Source organism: Neomonachus schauinslandi, chromosome 13 (assembly GCF_002201575.2).
Source record: "Neomonachus schauinslandi chromosome 13, ASM220157v2, whole genome shotgun sequence".
NCBI classification, from domain to species: Eukaryota; Metazoa; Chordata; class Mammalia; order Carnivora; family Phocidae; genus Neomonachus; species Neomonachus schauinslandi.
This window is the reverse complement of record NC_058415.1, coordinates 43749404-43774740: the sequence shown is the minus strand read 5'-3', so window position 1 is coordinate 43774740 and position 25337 is coordinate 43749404. Positions and strand designations below refer to the sequence as shown.

Genomic DNA, 25337 nt, shown 5'->3' with positions numbered 1-25337 from the left:
TTTCAGTGAGGGGGGTGTTAAAGTCCCCCACTATTATTGTATTGTTGTCGATGTGTTTCTTTGCTTTTGTTATCAATCAGCTTATATAATTGGCTGCTCCCATGTTAGGGGCATAGATATTTACAATTGTTAGATCTTCTTGTTGGATAGACCCTTTAAGTAGGATATAGTGTCCTTCCCCATCTCTTATTATAGTCTTTGGTTTAAAATCTAATTTGTCTGATATAAGGATTGCCACCCCAGCTTTCTTTTGGTGTCCATTAGCATGGTAAATGGTTTTCCACCCCCTCACTTTCAATCTGGGGGTGTCTTTGGGTCTAAAATGAGTCTCTTGCAGACAGCATATCAATGGGTCTTGTTTTTTAATCCAATCTGATAGTCTGTGTCTTTTGATTGGGGCATTTAGCCCATTTACATTCAGGGTAACTATTGAAAGATATGAATTTAGTGCCATTGTATTGTCTGTAAGGTGACTGTTACTGTATATTGTCTGTGTTCCTTTCTGGTCTATGTTGTTTTTAGGCTCTCTCTTTGCTTAGAGGACCCCTTTCAAGAATTCTTTTAGGGCTGGTTTCGTGTTTACAAATTCCTTTAGTTTTTGTGTGTCCTGGAAGCTTTTTATCTCTCCTTCTATTTTCAATGACAGCCTAGCTGGATATAGTATTCTTGGCTGCATATTTTTCTCATTTAGTGCTCTGAATATATCCTGCCAGTCCTTTCTGGCCTGCCAGGTCTCTGTGGATACGTCTGTTGCCAGTCTAATGTTTCTACCATTGTAGGTTACATATCTTTTCTCCCGAGCTGCTTTCAGGATTTTCTCTTTGTCTTGAGACTCGTAAGTTTTACTATTAGATGTCGGGGTGTTGACCTATTTTTATTGGTTTTGAGAGGGGTTCTCTGTGCCTCCTGGATTTTGATGCCTGTTTCCTTCCCCAAATTAGGGAAGTTCTCCGCTATAATTTGCTCCAATATACCTTCTGCCCCTCTCTCTCTTTCTTCTTCTTCTGGGATCCCAATTATTCTAATGTTGTTTCGTCTTATGGTATCGCTTATCTCTCGAATTCTGCCCTCATGATCCAGTAGTTGTTTATCTCTCTTTTTCTCAGCTTCTTTATTCTCCATCATTTGGTCTTCTATATCACTGATTCTCTCTTCTGCCTCATTTATCCTAGCAGTTAGAGCCTCCATTTTTTATTCACCTCATTAATAGCCTTTTTGATTTCGACTTGGTTAGATTTTAGCTCTTTTATTTCTCCAGAAAGGGTTTCTCCAGTATCTTCCATGCCTTTTTCAAGCCCAGCTAGTATCTTTAAAGTTGTTATTCTGAACTCTAGTTCCAACATCTTACTAATGTCTGTATTGATTAGGTCCCTGGCAGTCAGTACTTCCTCTTGTTCTTTTTTTTTGAGGTGAGTTTTTCCATCTTGTCATTTTGTCCAGAGGAGAATAGACAAATGAGAGAACAAAAAGCTAACAGGGTAACAACGACCCCAGAAAAATATGCACTAAACAATCAGAAGAGACCTGAAACCAGGGGAAAAGAAGGGGAAAGAAAGAAAAAAGAAGAAGGAGAAGAAAAAGAATATGATCAAATACGATCAGGCTCGTGAATAGATCAGTGCTACACAGTATATTTTGGGCATATTTTGGTCTGTTAGAAGAAAGTGCCTCCCAAAATTTTAAAGAAAGAAAAACTTACATATGTACAAAAATAAGAGTAAATACGATGAAGGGATGGAATATGACTGTAAAGATGAAAATTACAAAAGATTTTATAAAAGGAATTGATAAGATAAGAAGTTGGTTGAAAAAAGAAAGAAGAGAAATTTAAAAAAAAAGGGAGAATGTGATCAGGCAGGAGACTAGAACAAAGCTATACACTAGAGATTTAGGGTATATTTTGGTCTGTTAGAAGAAACTGTATCCCAAAATTTTAAAGAGAGAACAACTTATATATATACCAAAATTAAGGTTAACTACAATGAACAGATAGAATATGACTCTAAAAATGAAAAATAAAAGAGATATTTAAAAAAGGCATTGATAAGATATTGGCTGAAAAAGGGAAAAAGAATAGAAAAAGAAATAAAAGAAAATAAAAAAATTAACTTTGAAAGACTAAAGAATCATAGGGAAAAAAAGCCATAGATTCTATGTGCAGTATTCCCCTAGCGCTGGAGTTCTGCCCTTCTCATTGATCGGTAAACTTGGTCTTGGCTGGCTGTTCTCACTGATCTTCTGGGGGAGGGGCCTGTTGCTGTGGTTCCCAAATGTCTTTGCCGGAGGCGGAATTGCCCCGCCCTTGCCAGTCCGCTTGGGTTTGCTCTCGGGAGCTTTTGTTCCCTGCAAGCTTTCCGTCCAGCTTTGGAGGCCAAGAGTGAAAATGGCAGCCTCCCAATCTCCATCCCAGAGGATACGAGAACTCAGGGCTGCACTCCTCAGTGCACCCCCAGAGAAAAGCAGTCAGTCACTCCCATCTCCCCGGTCTCCGGCCACACTCTGTGCTCACCTGGCCTGTGACCGAGCGTTTCTATCTCTGGCGCATGACCCCGTGTGGAGTCTCCAAACCCAGCAGATCCCTGCTGTGCACTCCTGCGCTGCTCCTCCCAGGGGAGGAAGGGGCGTCACCTCGGATCTGCCGCTTGTTGGGTCCCTGCTGGAGGAACAGTGGCCCGACTGTGCCGCGGATCATGGTTTATGGCAACCCCGAGCTGAGAGCCCACGCCTCGGCTCCGTCTCTGCAGCTGGCTTCCCTGCTCCGATACCTGGGAGCTCTGCTGCACTCAGGCACCCCCGGTCTTTCTGTGACCCCCAGGGTCCTGAGACCACACTGTCCCGTGAGGGTTCCACCCCTGCTTAGCCACTGGAGTGATGTCCCTCAGCAGAGCCGACTTCTAAAAGTTCCGATTTTGTGCTCTGCGGCTCTATCACTTGCCAGAAGCAGCCAACAGAGGCTCCCTCCCCCACCATCTATCCTCCCGAATATCGCCTCGGATTCACTTCTCTGCACGTCCTACCTCCCAGTAAGTGGTCGCTTTTCTGTTCAGAGAGTTGCTGCTATTCTTTTCTTTGATCTCCTGTTGAGTTTGTAGGTGTTCAGAATGGTTTGATCCCTATCCAGCTGAATTCCTGGGACCAGACGAAATTTCGGTCTCCCACTCCTCTGCCATCTTGCTCCTCCTCCATGAATATTAATTTTGTTGACTTTCTTGATATAGTTATTTACTGTGTTTGGAATTTTTTTGAAAATTGGAAATTTGAAATATTTGTAGACTTATTTTCAATGGAAAGAGTTTGCTTGTCCTTTTTTTCTCTTTGTCCCCATCTGCTCTAAAAGTTTTGTGATTATCTCCATGTGGTTCATACAGCTCCCAGTTCAGAATTAAATTGCTATGCTGGAATTTTGGGTTTTATTTATTTTATTTTATTTAAAAAAATTTTTTAATGTATTCATTTAAGAGAGAAAGACAGAGAGAGCACAAGGAGGGGGAGAGGCAGAGGGAGAGGATGAAGCAGACTCCCCGCTGAGCTGGGAGCACAATGCTGGGCTCGATCCCAGGAACTGGAGATCATGACTTGAGCCAAAGGCAGGCACTTAACCATCTGAGCCACCCGGGTGCCCCTGGAATTTGGGGTTTTAATCCATAATGAGGAAGCTGCAAATCCAGCCACAGAGCCAAAGTGTCCTTTGGTAGTTTCAGTCCATGATGTCTACCATCCTCTCTGGACCCACTGCTTCAGATAAAGCTCTCATCCCAGGCAAAACATCATTATTTAAAACCAAACCAAACCAAACTTCAGCTACTGTCTACACAAAGAGCCCATCCGGGTTTCTGACATGAAGTTCTCTACCTGGCTTAGGGGCTCCTTCTCATGTGCAAGTAAATTTAGCCCTGGTAATCCCTTAGGAGTTGAGCTGGGACTAATCTTTGCTTACTTCTAGTCATGGAGCCCAAAAGCCTGTGACCATCAGCACTGCTCACCCTCTTGTATGTATGCTCCATTTTTGGTCTACGGACATTTTAATCTTGCTTTTGAACTTGGCTGTGTCATTGGTTTTATCGTTTTATAATTTACCTGACATTGCTGCTCGTTTGGAAACAGAGGGAATACCAGATCTGAAATTCTCTTAGCTATTTCCTTACACTTTTCTTTCACATCTTATTTTGCACGGGATTGTAAATAACTGTATCTTTGGCTTCCTTGTCTTCCTGCCTCCATTTTCAAAACATTTGAGAGTAGACTATCTTGAACAAATCTTTTTGTTGTCATTTGCTCCTAGCATAATGCCGTGTACAGAGTCAATAACTAAAGTTGAATGAAAGTCATAGGAAAGTACACATCAGCTTATAAGAAACGCTCTCTTGCAATTAGCCTTGTACACAAATATATATAAGGTGGATACATTTCTTCCCTAGGAATAATCAGACAGAAACTAGAAGACATTTTAGGAGGGATATTACAAAGCAGGGCGTTTCATACTCTTATTTCGTTGCAGAGATACTTCCACCCTCCACCCAAAGAATCTTAGGCAGGATGCTAATCAATAAAGCAGGTAAGAGCAGAGCCCTTCTGGACACAATAGGGGTGATGTTCATAGAAACCTGGCTGCTTAGCCTTCACCACCCAGCAATGAGGTCAAGGTGGCTCCACAGAAAGTTGTCTGAAAACTGATTTCCAAACTCCAGTTCTAGAAGTATCGAGAGGTTTGTCCAAGTTGCATTTCAGGATCTATAAGCATTCAAAGTAAATAATTCCCAGCAGTATTTTGAAGGAAGAAAAAGAAAAATTAAAAAGTCCTAAATCCCACTTTGTGAAATGTAGTGATATATCATTTAAAATCTTCTGTTTGGGGAGGGCAGGAGTTTTTGTAATGAATATATTGTTTGGGAAAAGGAGAATGGTCCATTATAGGTCAAATGTGCTCTGACACACATTTGCTTGGCAAAGATTTGAAGGCAAAGACACTAAATAATGCTTCCCTTCCCCATCCTTCTGTGATGACCATATTTCATTCAGGACTCCAAACAGAATTTGAAGCCCCAACTAAATACATCCTCAGAGCCATGGGTAGCTTTGCTCATCATAAGATTGTAAAGAAAAAAAATACAGCCAAACCTCCAAGATAGCCTCTTTAAATTTCACAGTTTCCTCTGAAAAGGAGGAGGATGTTGAAAATGCAGAGAAAAACATATGAAGAAAAGATTCCTAGAAGTACAATACAGTACGAAAGTGGGCTAATTAAATAATGGCCTTAGCTCAGAAGGCTCCGCACAGAGGTCTGGGAGTGATCTCTTAGAGGAAAAAGCATAGGAATTGATGTTGCCTGAGTTTCAACACATCTTGGTGTTAATTGGAAGATTTGATGCTGCTTATCATTTCGAGTCTCACGGAGAGCAGACTGAGCACAGACAAGTATTTGCACGTTAGCAACCTATGCATGGCAGCTTGTTTAGTTTCATTCCACAAGGCACTCTGCCAAGGGAAGAACTGCAGTAGTAATTTCTTTCAAAGTCACTGTCAAATCCCCGCTTTGAGCTTCTATCTGGGTCACCGGAGGCCAGCATGCATTTTGTGTAATTCAGAAACTAGGACTTGAGAAAGTAGGTTTTGAGAAGTATTGACTCAGTAAATTTATATCCTCTTGACAGGAGGAGAAGCTCAAAGGAGAGGGAATTTGGGATGTTTTCAGCAAGGATGCTTAGATTTGCCTTTGCTGCTGCATTTGAATTGCACATTTAAAATCCTCAGCAGTTCATATACTTCTAGCCTTGAAGGATTATAATTGCTATAGTAAACTTATTTGAATATCTCTTTTCCTTAAAAAAAAAGCGTCTGTTGTAAAAATGCTTGAGGCTTAATCTTTTTGTATTTTAGTTTTGTTATTTGCTAAATGAGTCAGCCTAGATCATTGATACACCCTCTTGCATTATGCTGAGATGAACATGGGGTTTTGGCCTTATACAAACCTAGCAACACCACTAGAACCACTAGGTAAAGTATTTTATCTCTTTAAATGTCCAGAATTCTTTATCTGTAAAATCAGGGTAATACCTCTCAAGGTGGTGTGCGAATTAAATGAGTTAGTCACTAGCCCTCGGCCTGGCACCTGGCAGATAACCAAAACAAATAAGTTCCTTTCTAATTCTGATCTTCTGTAGATCTATGACTTTGCCAGGATCCCTCTGAGGTGTACGATCCGTGTTCCAGTCATTTTCTACAGAGATGCCAACACAGAGAGGAGAAAGGTGTGTGCCTGTGGTCATGGAGCTAGTTGGGAGAGAGACTCACACCAGCTTTTCTAGTCTGATAAATCCGAACACTCTAAGGAAATGATAGACAATCCTTCAATCCCCTTCATCAGGTGCATCAATGAAGGGTTTTTCTTCCCTTCAAAAATCTGTGAAGCCTGGACTGGACCATTAACAACAAGATGCACACCTGCAAAAGGTCTAGCTGACCTTTTTCCTCAGAGAGTTTCAATAATGGCAAGTGATCATGATGATACTGAAGGAAACAAATTCTGAGTTGACCATGTAGGCATTCCTGTTCATACTAACAGCCTTAGGAAAGCAGTTGCTTGGCAGTTAGCTATCAATCCACAGGAAAAGAACGTAGCTGCTATGTGAGGCACTCAGTTCTTATCATTTAGCACTACATGCGTGAACTAGAACATGTGACTACAGGGAGGCCAGCTCGTATCACTCAAAGGCTATTTACAGGTATTGTCAATCTTCCCTCTGACAGTCTCCATGGGATGTCGCTGGCTTAGAATAAACTGTGACCAACTTAGGGGGGGGCATTTCACCTATAGCCTTTAAATATACCAGAAGGATGCAAATCAGCAGAAATTAGTCATAACAATATATTTCCTTTTGTATTTTCCCCAACGATTTGGAGTTCTTCATATTACCCTGAGTTAGGGATGAGGGCAAAATCATCCTCAGCGGGGGAATTTAGCTCTTTTGGAAGATGATCCCTTACCTGTCTTTGCCAATCTAAGGTGGCAGAAGGAACGAAAATTCATTGCGGGTCTCCCATGTAGTTACATCATTGCACGGATTTTTGCAGAGGAGTACTGTGAGGTGAACAGTCCCCTCATTTCCACTCATAATTGAGAAAATGAGGCTGTGGGCAGTCCGAAGAGTTTGCCCAACCACAGGGGGGCAACGGCAGAGCGGCCCAGCCTGGGTTCTCTCCATGGAGTCATGTTCACGTCACACCCCTCCCAGAGAGTAGAAAGCTGAGGCAGAGGATAAGAAACACATCAAGAGAACACATTAAGGTGGAAGGAAAAGTAGAGAGACTTCGGAGGGGTCCAATAAAGACATGTCAGAAGAAGCATTAAAAAGAAAAGAAATGTGTGCTGCAGTAAAAAGAAGGCCTAGGGGAGAAGAAAAGCAGAAGGGCCCAACCCGCTGGGGAGGAAAAATCCCTAAAAACTTGGCTGGCTGCCTAGCAATAAGCACTGCAGAGAGATCTATATCCACCAGATCCACCAAATGAAGGAATCTGTGAATCATTAAAAAAATGTTTATTTCTTTATGCCACAAATGATAAAACAGTTAGTCATAAAATATGAGGGCTTTTTATTTTTTTTTCCCGGAGTAATTGCTGCAGATATTTTCAACCATTTATTCTAAAGGCTCGGTGTTTAACTATTGGAAGAGAAATGATGTGTTTTGAACCAAAATCAACCTCCAGTTATCCACATGGCATGCTGTATACTTGCACTTAGAGATTAATTCATTTGCAGGATGGTCAAAGCTTGCTTAGCGCTGGTGCTAACAGAGGTTCGAACAGGGACTCTGTCTGCAGGGTAACAATACAAGTCACTTAGCACTTCTTGCCCCCTAAATATTATTTTCCTTTGTTATTAATTTCAGCATAAATAGAAAGAATTATGGTCCAAGTCGGGAAAATCAAGATGTTCCTGAAAATGTGTTCCCTAAAGAACATCCTTTTGTTTCAGCAATAGTGATTCTCAATGTTGAAAGGGAAAAACACACACACAGAAACCACAAAGCCCTACAAGTAGTTAAGTCACCATTCTACATTCATTCTAGCTTTGTGGGAAGTTAGACTCGTTAGGGGGGGATATTGATTGGTCCCCTGGGATATGTTCCTGAGAATATATAACAATTCCAACCAAGCATTCCTCTGGCCAAAGAAAGCCAAGCCATAAGGCTGCCAGAGACCTAACTGTTCAGCCTACAGAGTATAGTATAGAAAGTCTGTTTTCTGGGGCGCCTGGGTGGTTCAGTTAGTTAAGCATCAGACTCTTGATTTCAGCTCAGGTCATGATCTCAGGGTCCTGAGATCGAGCCCTGTGTGGGGCTCCCTGCTCAGCAGGGAGTCTGCTGGAGATTCTCTCCCACCCTCTGCCCCTCCCCCTGTGTTCTCTTTCTCTCTCTCTCTCAAATAAATAAATAAATAAATAAATCTTAAAAAAGAGTCTGTTTTCCTATACTTCATCCAAAGGAAGGGGCATTATAAGCCTGCAGTTCTGCCAGAGATGAGGACTAATATTCTTGTTCCAGAATACCTAGAACCTGTTTATTTGGCAAAATAATCAAGAAAAGTTCTCCATGATGTCACACAGTAAGGCTGACCTTCAGGAACTTAAAGTGATCTAATTTTCACTTTTATAAATAGTGTATTCTCCTGGAAAGAGTACTTCACCACAGAAAGGGGGAGTAGAAGAAAGGGACTGAGGGAGGCCAGAGCCAACATTACTGAGCATGCTCACAGCTTTTTAGATGTTTCCCCATGTAATCCTCGGAAAAACTGTGAATTTTTTTCCTCAAACTTTCAAAAAAATAAATATATATATTCAATGACTTTCAAACTATTTTGCCCCGACCTCATTTTCTTTTTTATATTTTTAAATTTATACCTGTAATAGAAGAATACATATGATCATTGTAAAAAATCAAAAGTACTACAAAAGTATACAGAATAAAAAAAGGAAAGTCCTTTTTCAGTTACTCAAAATCTCTCTCTGCACAACATCATCACTGTGATCAATTTGATATGTGTCCTTCAAGACCGTGTGGTATGCCACACACCCAGACAGACCTCAGTTTGGAGGTTTTTAAAAACTGACTGAGATCATATTAAAGACATTATTCCACAACCTGCTTCTTTCACACTTGATATGTCTTGGAAAAACTCTACAGGCTTGGACATACAGATCCGACTTACTCTTTTTAATGACTGTATAGTCTCCATGGTATGGATGTACCACAGTTTATTTAGCCAGCCCCTTTCCATTTGTTTCCAATTTTTCAACTACCATAAACACCGTATTAACATTCTTTGGATATATATATAAGAAGGGTATTTTTACAGGTAAGAAAACAGAGATTAAGGAATTTTGTTTCAAAAGCATGTAACTACTAAGTGGCAGCCCACTTAGAGATTACGGTTTTTCTAGTCCTTCATGTCCATGGGGTTGAAAAATGAAGTGTGTCCTTTAGATCACTCTCAGCTCCTAGCCACACATCTTGATGGCCCCTCAGAGATGGCCATTACAAGGCTAAATGCACATGGGTAAGGATAGGAGAGGCTGGCCCCAATTTTGTTATATTAACTTACAATTCAAGTCCTAATAAAGTTACTTGGGAGAGACATGTGCTGTCAGAGTTTAAAATGAGAGTGCTCTCTTTCTCAAGGAAGATTACAGTATAAGGAAAATTCCTGCTCTTCAGCTGGATGGGTCATTAATGAGGGAATCATGAATGGATCCAGCAGGAAGAACAGTTCTTAGGTCCAGTGCTCCTGAGTCTAGTCAGCCTTGGGGAGGACCACTCTGGATGCCCAGGGTGCCCTCTGGAAGCTCCGTGGAGTAGGGGGAGGGTTTTGAACATTATTAGGAAGAAACCAACATTCTTTCCCTCAGAATTTCTTTCTCAGGTAAGAAACATGTTACTTGAGGTTAAGAAAACCTCCCACTGCCTTTCATATATTTCAGTCTAAGACTGACCGGCTCTGGGCCTAGAAGAGAAATGCACAGAAAGGGGTGATTAGAGCAATCCCCTTGCTGTCAGCCTTCTGGTCCTCTTGCAAATAATGCCCATCGCCCTTAGTCAGAGGCTATGAATGCCCCTTACGGAATGACACTTGGGGGTATATTCAGACTCCTCAGTACGGATAAAATACCATACCTCATAAAATGACCTACCAGCACCTCGAGAAGCTGGGTTAGTTCATGCCTTCCCCTTCACATGTACTAATGGGGCCCCAAGGTCATGTCAGAGAGAATTTTCTGACCACCCCATACACAGTAGCTTCCCCCATGTCAGTCTTTATGCCTGCTTGATTTCCCTCAGAATTGTTCACTCCAAAATTGTCACACTCCTCTTTATTTGTTTATAATCTGCTTTCTCTCACTAGAGAGTAAGTTTCATTAGAGGAGGGCCTTACCTTTCTCTGTAGCTATGATACCCCATTGCCTAGAGAAAGTGCCTGGGACACAGTAGGTCACAGCAGAAATTGTTCAACAAATTCCATTTCCATTTTTTATAACACTCTCTCTCTGATTGTAGCCTGGAAAAATTCCTATCATTTTGAAAGCCTCCATTCAAATGTTACCTTATTTAGGATTTCATTCGTTCATTCATTCATTCATTCATTTGTCATATGTGTTGAAAGCCTACCACGTGATAGAGGTTGCTAAGCTTCATCTGTTCATAGCCCCTGTCATATCTCAGTAATTTTTTATAGCACCCTAGGCCAAAAGGAATACCTAACAGTTCCATTGATTAAGTCTAGGTCCAAACAACTCAATAGGTATTTGCATCTTAACGACTTAGTAGCTATTTAATGACTTAGTAGCTATTTGAAAAAAATATATAGTAGCTTTTATTTCATTCATAAATAACCAGGTTTACCTACTCATGGTAAGTTTGCACTTGTTGAGTACTGCAAAACTTCTTAATGTATGAAATCAGATTGGACAATTGCCACCCTCATCTCCGGTCCCACGTTGATTTCCTCACAGTACTCACTTTTTTTTTTTTAAGATTTTATTTATTTATTTTGACAGAGAGAGAGAGGGAGCCAGCACAAGCAGGGGGAGTGGCAGGCAGAGGGAGAGGGAGAAGCAGGTTCCCCAAGGAGCAGGGAGCCCAATGTGGGGCTCGATCCCAGGACCCTGGGATCATGACCTGAGCTGGAGGTAGATGCTTAATGGACTGAGCTACCCAGGTGCCCCTCACAGTACTTGTTTTTAATCAAAGCTTCAGGAGAACTGGGTTTGTTGCTTATTCAGCAACTTAGCAAAGATGTCACAGAAAGGAATATAGCATGATCTAGTAGTTTGCATAGTGCCCAACACATGTCAAGCATCGCTGTGGTTCCTTTGAATATTTAAAATATCCCAGGGCAGACCTGTCAGGTGGCTGTGTTCCCTGACACACTGTTTCAGAAGCTGTTGTTAGACAATTCGTGCTAGACACTGGATGTACACTGGTGAGAAAATCAGACATGGACCTTCCGTGACCTCTTAGCACAGAATTCCCTGCCTGCTCAACTCTGGAAGAGTTCTAGAAGAGATACAGAAATGTGGCTTCCAAACTCTTGTGAAGATTAAGGATGGTGACAAAGAAACAGTTTATAAGTAACACGATATTAGTCTAAGCACTTTGAAAGTAAATTTAAAATGCCTACTTAAGATCAAGGGGCCCAGAGTTGAGGTCTAATTTGAATAAGCATGAAGATGTGACCTAAGGAAACCTTTTTGAGGAGTCCCAGGGATGATCTGAGACTTAAATGACCCACTTGAGTGGTTTGCTAGTTGACACCTATTGTTTTTCCCAATAGTATTCTTAGCCTTTCCTTACAGATTGAGAGGGGCCTGCCACTTTCCTACACAGGAGCAGGGACTGTGAAATGGGAAAGGTTGAATGCACTATGTCCTTAGAAATGAAAATAGTCTACTTGGACCAGCTAGAAATAGTAGAAGAAGGTAGCATGGGGGGGCCTGGGTGGCTCAGTTGGTTAAGCATCTGCCTTCGGCTCAAGTCATGATTTCAGGGTTCTGGGATCAAGCCCCGCATTGGGCTCTCTGCTCAGTGGGGAGCTTATTTCTCCCTCTCCCTCTGCCCCACCCCCTGCTCATGCTTTCTCTCTCTCAAATAAATAAATAAAATCTTAAAAAAAAAAAGAAAGTAGCATGACTATGAGAACTAGGCAAACATCATGGGAACTTCCTTTATTGATATCCCCCTGTCTGTAGAGTGATTGACAAGAAAACCATAAAAGCATGTGAGCTGATTTTTCAGGTAATGCAGAAAAATTAGAAAAGCAAGGAGATACTTTCTCCTCCTCAGCCTCGGAGAATAAGTACCTAAAGAAATGTCATATGCGGCACCTATGAAGAATAGAAAAAGAGGGTGAATCTGTGGAGAAGAGGTTCAGATGAGCCTCAGGAAGCTGTCAGGGATTAAGGACTGACCCTGGACACTTAGCTAACAAGAGACCCTTGAGTTTTTCCAAAACAGGTATTTAAAAGGGGAATATTTAACTTAATTGCCCTGAGCTTCTTAGTTTGAGAAACTGGAATGTGATTATGAAAAGATTCTTTCTTATGAGATTTTTCATTTGTGTTTTGGCAATGTTGCTTCTGTCGTGGCCAAAAGCCAGAAAAAAAAAAGCTTCAAATGATTTGAAGACTTTAGATTCTCATAAAAAACTCAGGGTCAGTTTGATTTTGCAAGCTGTAAAGAATTGGCTCAGGTAACACTGTGGGTTTTAAATAAAATTAGGTCTGAGTCTTAGCCTACATCTGTCCACGAAAGTGCTCATAATGATAGCAAGGAAATTGTGGGCTGTTCCTGAAGAGCTTTAAGGAAAGGGTAGGCAGACATCTGCTCATGATGCTTTAGGCATTCATCTACTTAGGAGAGTTTGGACCCTTTCCACTATTTTAAAAGCTTTTATAAAGAACCAGAATGGACATTATGGAGATTCTTAAATAACATCATGGTAGTTAAAAAAAAAAATAACCCTGATATACAAGATATCACTACTTTAAAAGGGATAGTAAAGAAAACCAATGAGCTAAAGTATATTTCCATTAAACATTTTTTATACTGTTTCTAAAACAAACTCTGTCAATACCATTTTTTCAAAATTCAAGAACTACAGATTTGATTCTTCTAACCAATTGGCAGTTAAACCTATGTGTCACCTAGTGTTCTCAGTGGAAATAAGGAAATGAACTAGGCAAAATTTTCCACTGAACAATAACTCTGATTCCTAAAGATCATGTCTTCTAGTTGCGTGCACTCTCCCTGGTCAGGGGTTAAAAATATACATACTTTTCGTTCATCTTGGTTTCTCTCGGCTCATCTCATCTGTACTCTGGCAGCAGGTCACCCCTAATGCCAGTTTTCTCTATTCCTGCCCCAGTGCACCACTGGACTAAGTCCTAACACCCTTCTCCCCTGTTCTCTGTCAGATCAAGCTTTTTGGCCTGAGCTGAAGCCCCTCTTTGCCACCTAACAATTCCCTATTTTGCTTTGCTGGCTTCCACTTGATTCCCCCAGTGGCTGTTGTAGATCTTCGTGCTCACTTCTTCAAGTTCAACTCACCTCCTTCATTTTCAGCAGGTGACAGAGAAAACTCTACAGGGAAGCTTGAGGTTGTGTATCCTGAGCAGCCTCAACTTTTCTTCAAAATCTTTCTAGTTCCTCATCCTTCCTCTCTCAGTTTGCTTCTATTTTCTCAGAGTGAGGCATATGGCCTTTTCCTTTACCAAGATTCCTCTTCCTGTCACCCACTGTGTCCCCTCATCTCATATCATCAATCTCTCCTTTTAGATCAACTTATTTCTCAAGGTTTACTCGTTGCAAACAGACCAACTACCCACCTACCTTTATGTGACTCCACAGATGATGAAATACCTCTGTTAATATTTAATAAGAATAGATTATACCCATTGACTCCATTTTCTCATTGATATTCATTTTTACCCCCTGTTATCTTGATTTTTGTTCCTGGTACACCATATAAACCATTGCCCCAGCAGGCTTTTTTTTTCAATGTTCAACCTATTGGCAACATTTATCCTACTGAACACCTTTAGGAATTCTTATTTCTTCTGCTACTTCTCTCATGGTGCCTTTTGTGGTTTACCTGGCACTCTTGTTCTTTCTCTCTGAATACAGACATTTACCAAAGTTCTGAGCTTTTTTCCTCTTATGATTCTACATGCTCTACCTAAGGAACTGCTTCCCAATCTTCAAATTTTATACATCTTATTTGTGTTCCTATGGCTCATGCCTTGATCCCTTTCCTGAGATCAAATCCCCATTGCACAGTTGAATATACCACCTACAAGTCCAGCCTGCATGTCAAACTCCATAGTGTCCTTAAATCAAATTTCTCATTTCTCTCTCCCAAACTTCCTCCCAATGTTCCTAGTTTTGATGATGGCATCCACCATTCTTTCAGAAGCCTGAGTATTCATTTAAATTCAGCAAATTTCTATCATGTGCTTAATAGGTGTGAGTCAACAGTTCCAGGCATGGGGAGATAAAGGGGAGAACATGATGCATGAGGTTCCTATCCTCACGGAGTTTACATTCTAGAGTGGGAAAACAGAAAACAAACAAGTAATCAAAGAATATAAATTTTGGTAGAGATTAGTTCTATGAAGAAAGTCAAAGTACTATAAAGGAAGCAAGATTGTTCTGAGAGTTGGGATTGGGCAGTGGGACAAGCACATCAGATAAGATGGTCAAGGAAACCTCTCTGAGGAGGTGGCATTTGAGATGACTGGAATAAGGAAAATGCCAATCATGTAGCTAATGAGGAAAGAGCTACTCTAACAGAGGATGGGACAGTACAAGAGCTCTAAATATGTACACACCTCTCTGTTTCCTTAACTCTCACTTCAGTTCATCATTCTAATTTAAATTGCTTGTTAGGTCTTGCAAAAGGACCTTCATTTTTATCTCTTCTGAGATAAAAGTGCTGGTTTAAGTGCTGATTGTGTCTTGCTCCCCATTGATTTCCTGTTCCACAGCATCCCTCATATCATGACAAAATTAATCTTCCTGAAGTGAAAGAAACTATAATATCATCCCCTTGCTCCAAAGCCTCTGGTGATCCCCCATCATTCACTGAAATAATATAAGCTTGGAAGACTAACATTCAAATCTGTTCAAGGTGTAACCTCAAAATATTTTTCAGTTCTTTTCTTCCATACTGCTAGGCACAATCCTACCCAAATTCATATGCAGAGCACACTTTAAACATTTCTGCATCCAAAGTCGCCCATCGTGTCCCCTTTACTTGGACTGACTGTCCCTCCCTCATACTCATTGTGGATCAGTCACAGCTCTCCTGGTCCTCAAGCTCCATCTAAAACACTTTTTCCTTGATGACCCTTCAGATGTCTCTCCATTTTTAACCCACAAACAATTTTATCCCTTTCTTCGAGCATTTGTCATACTTTGTGCTAGAATGTGGTTATGTGCACATCTATCTTCTCTCTCTGCATCTCTTACTTTATCACAGATGTTTCCAGACAGTGACGACATGTTATTTTTCCTTGTACTAGTGCAGTGCCTCACACATAGTTGGCATGGAACAGTATTTGTTGAATGAATGAATGAATTTGTCAAATCTGAGTTTGATTAACTAATATTTATTTCACAAGACCCCAGTGGTTTCCCTTTTATCATTCCTTTTATTGGTTCTCAAGGGACTTAGATGTGAAAAGTCAGAAAGCAGAGAAGTACAGAACAGAGTCCCTGTTTTGAAATAGTCTAGTTAGTTTCAATCTGGCCAATTGATTAAAAGTTTATATTGAGGAACATTAAAATATCTATTTTTTTACAGTTGCATTGTCACTATAGGGTGAGATGAATAACTCTTACTGAAACACTAATTGATTTCTTGTTCAGGATACATAAAACTGCGTAGCATTATTCAGTTCTTAAAAAAATACATTATCACAATCACAGAAGCTCAATACTTACCACATTACTGCATGTTCTATATCGGATATTTCTTCCCTCACAGCTCCTAGGTGATAAAAAGAAAAACAAACTCATTACTACCTGTGAAAGGCTCAAAATTGAAACTATTTGCTTGTAAAAACAAGTTTCTCTTAATACTAATAAGAGTCTTTCTTTTCTTCTGAGTATCAATGTTCTCAGAGAAGTTCCTATCAAATACTAAACAGCGTTATCTTAAGAAGTTGTGCGTGGAAACGGATTTCTCTAAGAGGGAGGAAACTAAGCATTCATTTTGCTTCCAAAAATTTTCAAAATAAGTATTTACAGTTGGTGCTTATTTAGCCAAATAAATATTAATGCAAGGTTTTCTGTAAATGAATCCTGTCTTCCTAATTATTTCAGGTGTAAGACTGAAGAGATATTTCACTGAGAAAATGTAGATCTAGCATAAGGTAAAAATGGGACTTACTATTCAACATGTCTTAAAATTACACATCTAAGGACAGGAAAACTCAGTACTTAAAGAATTATTTTTACTTCTAAAATACATGCTCATTGTAGAGGTTTTGGGATAGGAAGACTACAAAAACAAAATCTCCCAGAGTTGCCTCATCAAAGGATAATCACTATTATTTTGATTTTATTGATTTCTTCTCGGTGTGGAGGAAATCACATCACCTCTACCATTTTGTAGTTTGTTTTTTTTTTTTCACTTAAAAATTTTTGGAAGCATTTTCCCACACTGTTAAATAACTTTGAAGACATAGCTTTGAGAGCTACATAATATTCCATTAAATGAGATAACATAATATTTGTAATCATTCTTCCATGACTTGTCATTTAAGTAATTTCCAATTAGGGGTTTGATAAATGATAGTGTGATAAACTATGTCCATGTGTATGTTTTGTTTAAGTTTCTGACTATGGCTGTAGGATAGATAAATTTCTAGAAGGGAAATTACTGGACTAAAGGGAATGAACTTTTATAAGGCTTTTGATAAATATTGCCAAATTGCATTCCATAAAATTGTACCATTCTGTACTCCCATCAGCACTACATGGGAGTTTCCATTTTACTGAATTTCTGTGAACAAAAACAATTTTTGATTAAATATTCAATGATGACACTTAAAGCAAGGACAGCAGTACTCTGCTCTTTGCAAAATGAGTCATACTTTTTACAAAACAAGTAAAAATATAAAATGCTGAGAGAATGATTATACTAATAACTAATAGTTATGAAATTCCAGGTACATTTCTAAGTTTGTTATATGTATTAATTTATTTAATCTTTTCAAGAACCCTGGGAGATAGGGTACTATTATTATACCCATTTTACAGATGAGAAAACTGAAGCTCAGGTAAGTAATTTGTCCAAATCCCACAAGTGTTAAGGAGTAGAGCTGAGATTTGAAGCAAGGCCATCCAGCTTCAGAGCTTACACTCATAATCACAATGATTTACCACCACCTAATTTACTTGTTTGTTCAGCAAATGTCCATTGAGCTCCTATTATGTGCTGGGCAATGCATTTACTTCTGGGAATACAAAGAAGAATGAATATGATTTTGTCCTTGGTATTAAGAAAATGTCGTTATAATTCAGTGTAGGAAAAGCTAGATATTATTTGTATTAGGCCTTGAGGATGTTATCAAAAAGAGAATAGCATCCGAAAATATAATTACACAAAAGCTGTCCTAAAGAAATAGAAAGGTACCAGGCCAGAAGACCTGACTGTGACCAGTTTGACACATTAACATGCATTAACAATAGAATGTGGGAAAGGAAAGGAAGGGCTGGCAGGTGTTACAATCATAGAAAAGAAGAGAATGATGGAGATATATGGTTGTCAGTGGCCAGGCCAGCAATGTCCCAGGCAAAAGGCCAATGAACTTCATATCCTCCAGGTCCCATTGGCAAGGCTGTTGCTATCATGATATAGATGCCCCATGCTAATTTAGCGGATGCCAACAAACGTCTGTTCATCCCAGGAATACCCCTTGTTACTATGCCATGTTGACCAAACAACTTGCCAAGAGTGATCTGGTTTCTCAGGACTGCTGAGAGGCAGACTGTGCTTGTCATGCTGATGTGGGTATTTTGGTCCATATGGTAGTCCTATTTTTCACTGTAAGTTAATAAATAAACTAGCATTCTAGTTTGAAACATTAATCTCATGGACCAAGTCATTGTGAGTCTACTTCCAAGAAAAGGAGCTGTTCTTTGTATGATTGCTGAAAAATACCAGATTTCTGAGTCTAAAAAGATGATGACTAGGCTCCAGTTGATGGTAAATTTGCAAGGTAATGAATTCTACAACCCAGAGGCCTCAGGTAGCATGCCATTTAGACATTGGTCTTGGCTGAATGTGGTAAGTTTTTCAGTTTTAAAATTCTGAGTACATAGGTGACATGGTGTAATGGTCCAGAGTACCCACTTTGAAACCAAAATCCTCTTTCTGGAATCTTGACCTCTTCTGCAGTTTTAATATCTCAGTTTTATCATCTGTAAAATGGGATAATATTACTTATCTCTTGGGATTATCATGAAGATTAACTGAGTTAATATTTGTGAAACACTTCCAAAAGTACCTAGCACACAGTAAGCATTAGGTAGACATTTGATAAATTAATTGCAGAATAGCTATAAAAAGATAATAGGTATTGAAAGAGGGTTAAGAGTATGTAGAGAATAAACCACAGGCAAAGGCATAGAGGTATAAGAAGATATGGCTTGGTTTTGCTGGACTTTGGGATTTATATGGGGAACTGTAGATGAGAGAAATACCTTCTAATTTTGAACTTGACAATAGACAAAGGGGAACCACCAAATGTTTTAAAACCTAAGAGATATAATGACTTCTTGCTTTAAAAAAGTGAATTCCTGTGTTAATCATTAAGATCTTAAGGCTCTATGCTTTTCACCTCCTTTTATTTTCCTTTCCTAGCCTTATCCCTGAAAGGAATAATGAGAACAATTCTAAATTAAGAGTCTGAAGATGTAGGTCATAGACTTTGCTCTTCTCCTTGCATAAGCCTCTTGCCCTCTCGGGATCTTACCCTTCTCATCAGTCCAATGTATGTTGGGACTGGTGGGACACCAAGTTGTGATCACTAACTGAGATAATTTACAAAAGCTCTGTTCAAATGCCAAGGGGTTATTATCAAGATATCATTTACTAAAAATCAAACCAAAACAAGCAGAAAAAAACCTGCTTCATTAACTTAAATGAGACTTTCCCCATATATTTCCAACCACAAACACACATTTTAAAAGCATCCTTGAAAAATAGGAGATTAAGGCACATAATATAAAAGACTGATTTAGGGCGCCTGGGTGGCTCAGTCGGTTAAGCGACTGCCTTCGGCTCAGGTCATGATCCTGGAGTCCCTGGATCGAGTCCCGCATTGGGCTCCCTGCTCGGCGGGGAGCCTGCTTCTCCCTCTGACCCTCCCCCCTCTCATGTGCTCTCTGTCTCTCTCATTCTCTCTGTCTCAAATAAATAAATAAAATCTTAAAAAAAAAAAGACTGATTTAAATCCTTCTTACTTAGCAAAAACAAAAACAACCACAAAACAAGGAGAAACGCTGCAATTTCCAAAGAATATCTGATAATTGTCTAACACCTCATATTGATTTACAAATAATTTAATTTTTCCCCTGAATTAAGCCTTCCCTTTACTAGATAGTATTACTTTATTTAGTGAGAGCTTATTTCATTTAATTGACTGAAATATGATATTAAAGTGGTAATGCTGGATTTTGGAAAGGTCCTCATTACTGAAAGACATTATAAAATTGTGGATAACAATAGTAATTCTAGCCTTTATTGAGTGTTCTATAGGTATCCAGCCAAGGTTACATATTCTGTGTACATTATCAGTAAGCTTCCGACAACTTTGCAAGGTTTTATTATTCCCATTTAATAGATGAGAGAATTGAGAAAAGAGAGAACCAGGGACTGGAACTCAGCTTTATCTAACTCCGGAGCATGTAAAACAATAAAAAAAGGAACAAGATGTGCATAAGGTGTGTAAAATATTGGGGTGCCTGGGTGGCTCAGTCATTAAGTGTCTGCCTTTGGCTCAGGTCATGATCCAGGGGCCCTGGGATCAAATCCCGCATCGGGCTCCCTGCTCCGCGGGAACCCTGCTTCTCCCTCTCCCACTCTCCCTGCTTGTGTTCCCTCTCTTGCTCTCTCTTTCTCTAACAAATAACTAAATAAAATCTTTAAAAAAAAAGATGTGTGAAATATTAATACTAGATGAAATCTGGGAAACCAAGCAGAGTTGGTTAACTGCACCTTATTGTTACCGTATCAATTTATCAGCTGCTCTTCAGTTCTTAAACTCACTTTTAGTAAGTAAAGGATACCTAGACACACATTGTACATCGGGAACATCTCCAAGAGAACCACACTCCTCTATAAAATGTAACATGAAAGAACTTCAGTGCAGAGAAGCTTTTACTTTTTAAAAGTTCAAATTTATTAAACCTGAATATAAATTTTATTTAAGTTAATGAAGTGACTTCCACCACAAGGTTTTAATTCGTGCCAAGTGTGAATTTCTTCCTCCAAGGCATTTATCTGGGCACAAAAGCCTCATTTGAGGGTCAAGCAGTAAAAAATATTTTCTTCCTTTCTTTAACAGTTCATTAACATAAAACAGCCAAGTGGTTTCCTTCACATTTAAGCAAAATAAAATTCACCTCTGGGAATGAAATAAAACAGAAATTTCAATCCAAAATGGTTTCCAAAGCAAGTTATAGTCCACTGATAACAGAGATTTTAAGTAAATGCCTCCTTTTGATGTAAACTATAGAAAGTTTCAGGACTGCGTTTAGTGAACTAAGGACTGTACCAATTAAGGACTTGGAACTGGCTCAATATGAAAGAACAAAATAGAAATATTCAAATATATTCCAAACCAGATTTGTAATGGAAAGTTCCTTATTTATTTATTTATTTATTTTAGCACTTTACTCCTAGCTGGTCATTTCTTAATTTTGACTTAATTCCTTCTCTCAAAAATGGAAATCATCTCAATCACAAGCTATTATTTCTGAATTAGTCAGACTTTAATTCACTTATAATGAGATTAGTGCAAGCTTGAGGCACACTTTATTGGTCTCTCATTAACACACAAAAAGCCATCCAAACTCTTCCAATTCTTAAAATCCTGATATCTTAGTTTCAATTACCATAATTTGACAACCATAGAAGAGATGAATTACCATGGAAAATTAAAGCTCTCTTTCCAGGCTTTAGCAACTTGTTGGCCCCCTACTTCCCCACCCTCCCTCTCACATAATTTTAGTCTTTAAAAGAGGGAGGCATATTCAACTATCTCTCACTAAGAATAAAAAAAAATGGATAAAATACATCAATTTTTATCTCAAAATTCTTCTCATTTCTTCCCTAAGCAAACAGATTCTTCTGGGGACATAATCAGAGTCATCCTTGGTGTCAGTAAAGAGTTTCAGGAAAGTATGGTAACTGTGTGTTTAAAACTCTAGGATTTTTTTTTTAACATTTTATTTATTTATTTGAGACAGAGAGAGAGAGAGTACATGAGAGGGGTGAAGGGCAGAGGGAGAAGCAGACTCCCCACTGAGTGGGGAGACCGATTTGGGGCTCGATCCTGGGACTCCGGGATCATGACCTGAGCTGAAGGCAGCTGCTTAACTGACTGAGCCACGCAGGCACCCTAAGACTCCAGGATTCTTAAATACTGCTCATGAAGCTTTGCCTTTGATTTCCAAAAAGCAAAGAGCGCTGCTCAGTCAGAACAGGTATTTCTTGGAACACCTGCTGGCTTTCAAATATGGACTCATGGGCAAAGAACTGTAAAATATGACTGTTCATCTGCTTATCTCTCTCTTTTTAGTTATCTGGATGGAAACCATGAGCTCTTCACAAAAGATCAGGTATAAAACCATATCAGCTGTTCAAGCTGATGGAAGGACTCTGGGTCCTTTAGACTGTGGATCCTAAAATGAGCATAGATTAGACAAGATAAGCAGACTTACAGCTGGAACCAGGATTTTGTGTAGTGTTGGTGCATGGTTTTCCTCCCTTACTTCAATTTGAACATTGCAGTATTCACTGGAACTATCTTGCAGGAAGATGTCCCCAAGGAGCCAGTTAAAGCACTTCTACATTTCTGGGATTGTTTTTTACAAAGACCTCAAGAGAATAACAAATTCTGAGAACACTTAAGAGGACCAAGTGCAAATGCATCATTGGGCTGCTTTTCATTTTCAACAGACACTTTACTGTAAGAGGTTCTTTCAAGGAAACAACACTTGATACCAATCAACTTAGTCATTAAGAAGGAAGTTACATGAACCTCTGGACTCTGTGTATAAAGCTATCCTCAGATGCTCACTGTCCTCATCCACAGGTCAAACCTGATGATAAAAACCTAGGGTTTAGAAGAACTGGAGTCTGTGCATCACAGATGGGTAGTGGTGATCTTGCCTTGCATGCGGGAGAAAAAGGAGTTAGAGGACATGTTAGTGGTGGGTGTCCTAAATCCCATGTTCTCTTCTTTCCTTTAGCTCTGTTTCACTCTTTTGCTTAAGAAAAGTAAGTCTTTAATGTTCTGCATTTTAGTCCATGTTTAAATAATTATCATTTAATTCTAATTTAGAATGTCTTTCATGAGAATCAAAATGAACCTGGTTCATTTGGAAACTTTGTGTGTGTAGGGCTTGGTCCCAGCAAGAGGAGCAAGTTCAGCACCACCCCGTCTTCAGAAAGTATCTACCTAAGAACGGAATAGAATGGTAGTTATCAGGGACTGGGTGTGTGTGTGTGTGTGGAGGAATTGGGGAGATGTAGTTTAAGGGTACAAACTTACAACCAGTAGATAAATAAGTCTTGGAAGTCTAATGCACAGCATAGTGATTATAGATAAAAACACTGTATCATAAACTTCAAAGTTTCTAAGAGAGATCTTAATTGTTCCCACCACAGAAAAGAAATGATAACTATGGGACATGTTAGAGGTGTTAGCTAATACAAAAGTGGCAATCATATTGCAATATGTAGATGCATCAAATCAACATGTTGTACGCCTTAAAATTTTTATTATATATCTTATAAGGGGTTAATATCCAAAATATATGAAGAAATTATACAACTCAACATCAAAAAGAAGACAGAAAGAAAAAAAAAAAAACCATTCTGGCTAAAACATGGGCAGAGAACCTGAATAGACGTTTTTCCAAAGAAGACATCCAGATGGCCAACAGACACATGAAAAGATGCTCAACATCACTCATCATCAGAAAAATGCAAATCAAAACCGCAATGAGATATCACCTCACAACAATCAGAATGGCTAAAATAAAAAAGATAAGAAATAACAAGTATTGGGGAGGGTGTGGAGAAAAAAGAACCCTTGTGCACTGTTGGTGGGAATGTAATTGGTGCAGCCACTGTGGAAAATAGTAGGAAGTTTCCTCAAAAAATTAAAATAGAAATACCGTATGATCCAATAATTCCACTACTGGGTATTTACTCAAAGAAAATGAAAACACTAATTTGAAAAGATATAGGCATTCCTATGTTTTTTGCAGCATTATTTACAATAGCCAAGATACAGAAGCATCCTAAGTGTCCACTGAATGGATAAAGAAGATGTGAGATATATATATGCAATGGAATATTATGCAGTCATAACAAAGGATGAGATCTTGCTATTTGGAACAACATGGATGGACCTAGAAGGTATTATGTTAAGAAAAATAAGTCAGACTGAGAAGAGCAAATACCATAAGATTTCACTCATATGTGGAATCTAAAAAACAAAACAAATGAATAAACAAACAAATAATAGAAGCAGACCTACAAATACAGAGAATAAGCTGATGATTGCAAAGAGAAGGGGGGCTAGGGGATGAGAAAAATGGGGAAAAAACCCACCAAATCAACACATTGTATATCTTGAACCTGTACAATGTTATATGTCAGTTATATCTCAATAAAAAAAGTATCTACAGATAACCATGTTTATATTATATATTCATTTAATACTATATCACTGAATAATTGGAGATGTCCTAGTATGCATCCTCAGTGAGTGCTTTATTAACATTAATAGATTTGAAATATTTTTTTTTTGAGAGAGAGAGAAAGAGCAAGAGTGGGGGAGGGGCAGAGGAGAGGGAGAGAGAGACTCTCAAGCCCTGATTCACAACCCTGACATCATGACCTAGGCCAAAATCAAGAGTCAGACGCTTAACTTACTGAGCCACTCAGGCACCCCTACATTTGAAATATTTTTAACAAACATTTAATGAGTACATGTTTACTCCGGACAAAGACTTTGAATCTCTCTCTACCCACCTCCAACAGCCATGAGCTCCCAGACAACCACCTAGCTCTCTCTTTTTTTTTTAAAGATTTTATTTATTTATTTGACAGAGAGAGACACAGTGAGAGAGGGAACACAAGCAGGGCGAGTGGGAGAGGGAGAAGCAGGCTTCCCACCGAGCAGGGAGTCTGCTTCTCCCTCTCCCTCTGCTCCCTACCCACATGCTTGTGCTCAGTCTCTCTCTCAAATAAATAAATATAATCTTAAAAAACAAACAAGCAATGCTTAATCTGGTGACACTTGCCAATGAAAAACCGATCTTAAACATTAAACGGTGTCTTTGACCTCCTTTGTGGCAAACTTCAATGTTTTTCCTCCTTGAGGTTAAACCTCCTTCCTTCAACAAAGTCACCAAAATTCTAGAAATAATGCATCTGCAACATGTACAACCAGCAACGGAAAAGTACCCTTGAAACAAGGGAAAGAGAGGTCTTTGGTGCTATGGGACTTTCAAATGCATGCATAAAAAATATCTCTTCTTTTAGGCATTTATTTGAAAGGTCCCCACATTCACGCAGAATGCCCTATTCATTCTGGACTGCCTCTTTTTCATGTGATGCATCACGTGCCTTGAACAGATTAACGCTAAGGGAGAGATTTATTTTTTTTTCTGAGTAGATAGATATACAAGCCAAACTATTATGACAACTTGATAAATGTAGCTTTTGAAAACGCTTTCTGTCGTAATAATACAACAAACAACAAGGAGGCATGCTGCCAGGCATCATCCATCAGTAGGTGAGCTGGCTGGGAACAGACACAGCCCTAATGTCACACTAGCTCTTCTCAATCTGCCAGAAGTTCTAACGTGGCCAAAGAAGCCAAAAGAACAGTTGGCCTAAAAGCTGCATTTTCAAAGCAATTTTAAACAGGACGGGGGGTAGCAGAGGCCCAAATTTTAAAAGTGCCATAAATCGAGGCCTTGACTTAAAAGTGTTTCTTTGGCATAGGTAACATATTTTTGTAACCTTAGTTTTATAATTCAACA

The 25337-nt window shown here is 39.3% G+C and overlaps 1 protein-coding gene across 1 annotated transcript in view; it reads right to left on the bottom strand.

Moving 5' to 3' along the window:
- Positions 1–25337, bottom strand: part of ADAMTSL1 (ADAMTS like 1) — a 376366-nt gene that overhangs the window by 326615 nt on the left and 24414 nt on the right. The window contains 1 exon segment of the mRNA XM_044920766.1: positions 15990–16035. Coding sequence (XP_044776701.1) covers positions 15990–16035 — 46 coding nt within the window.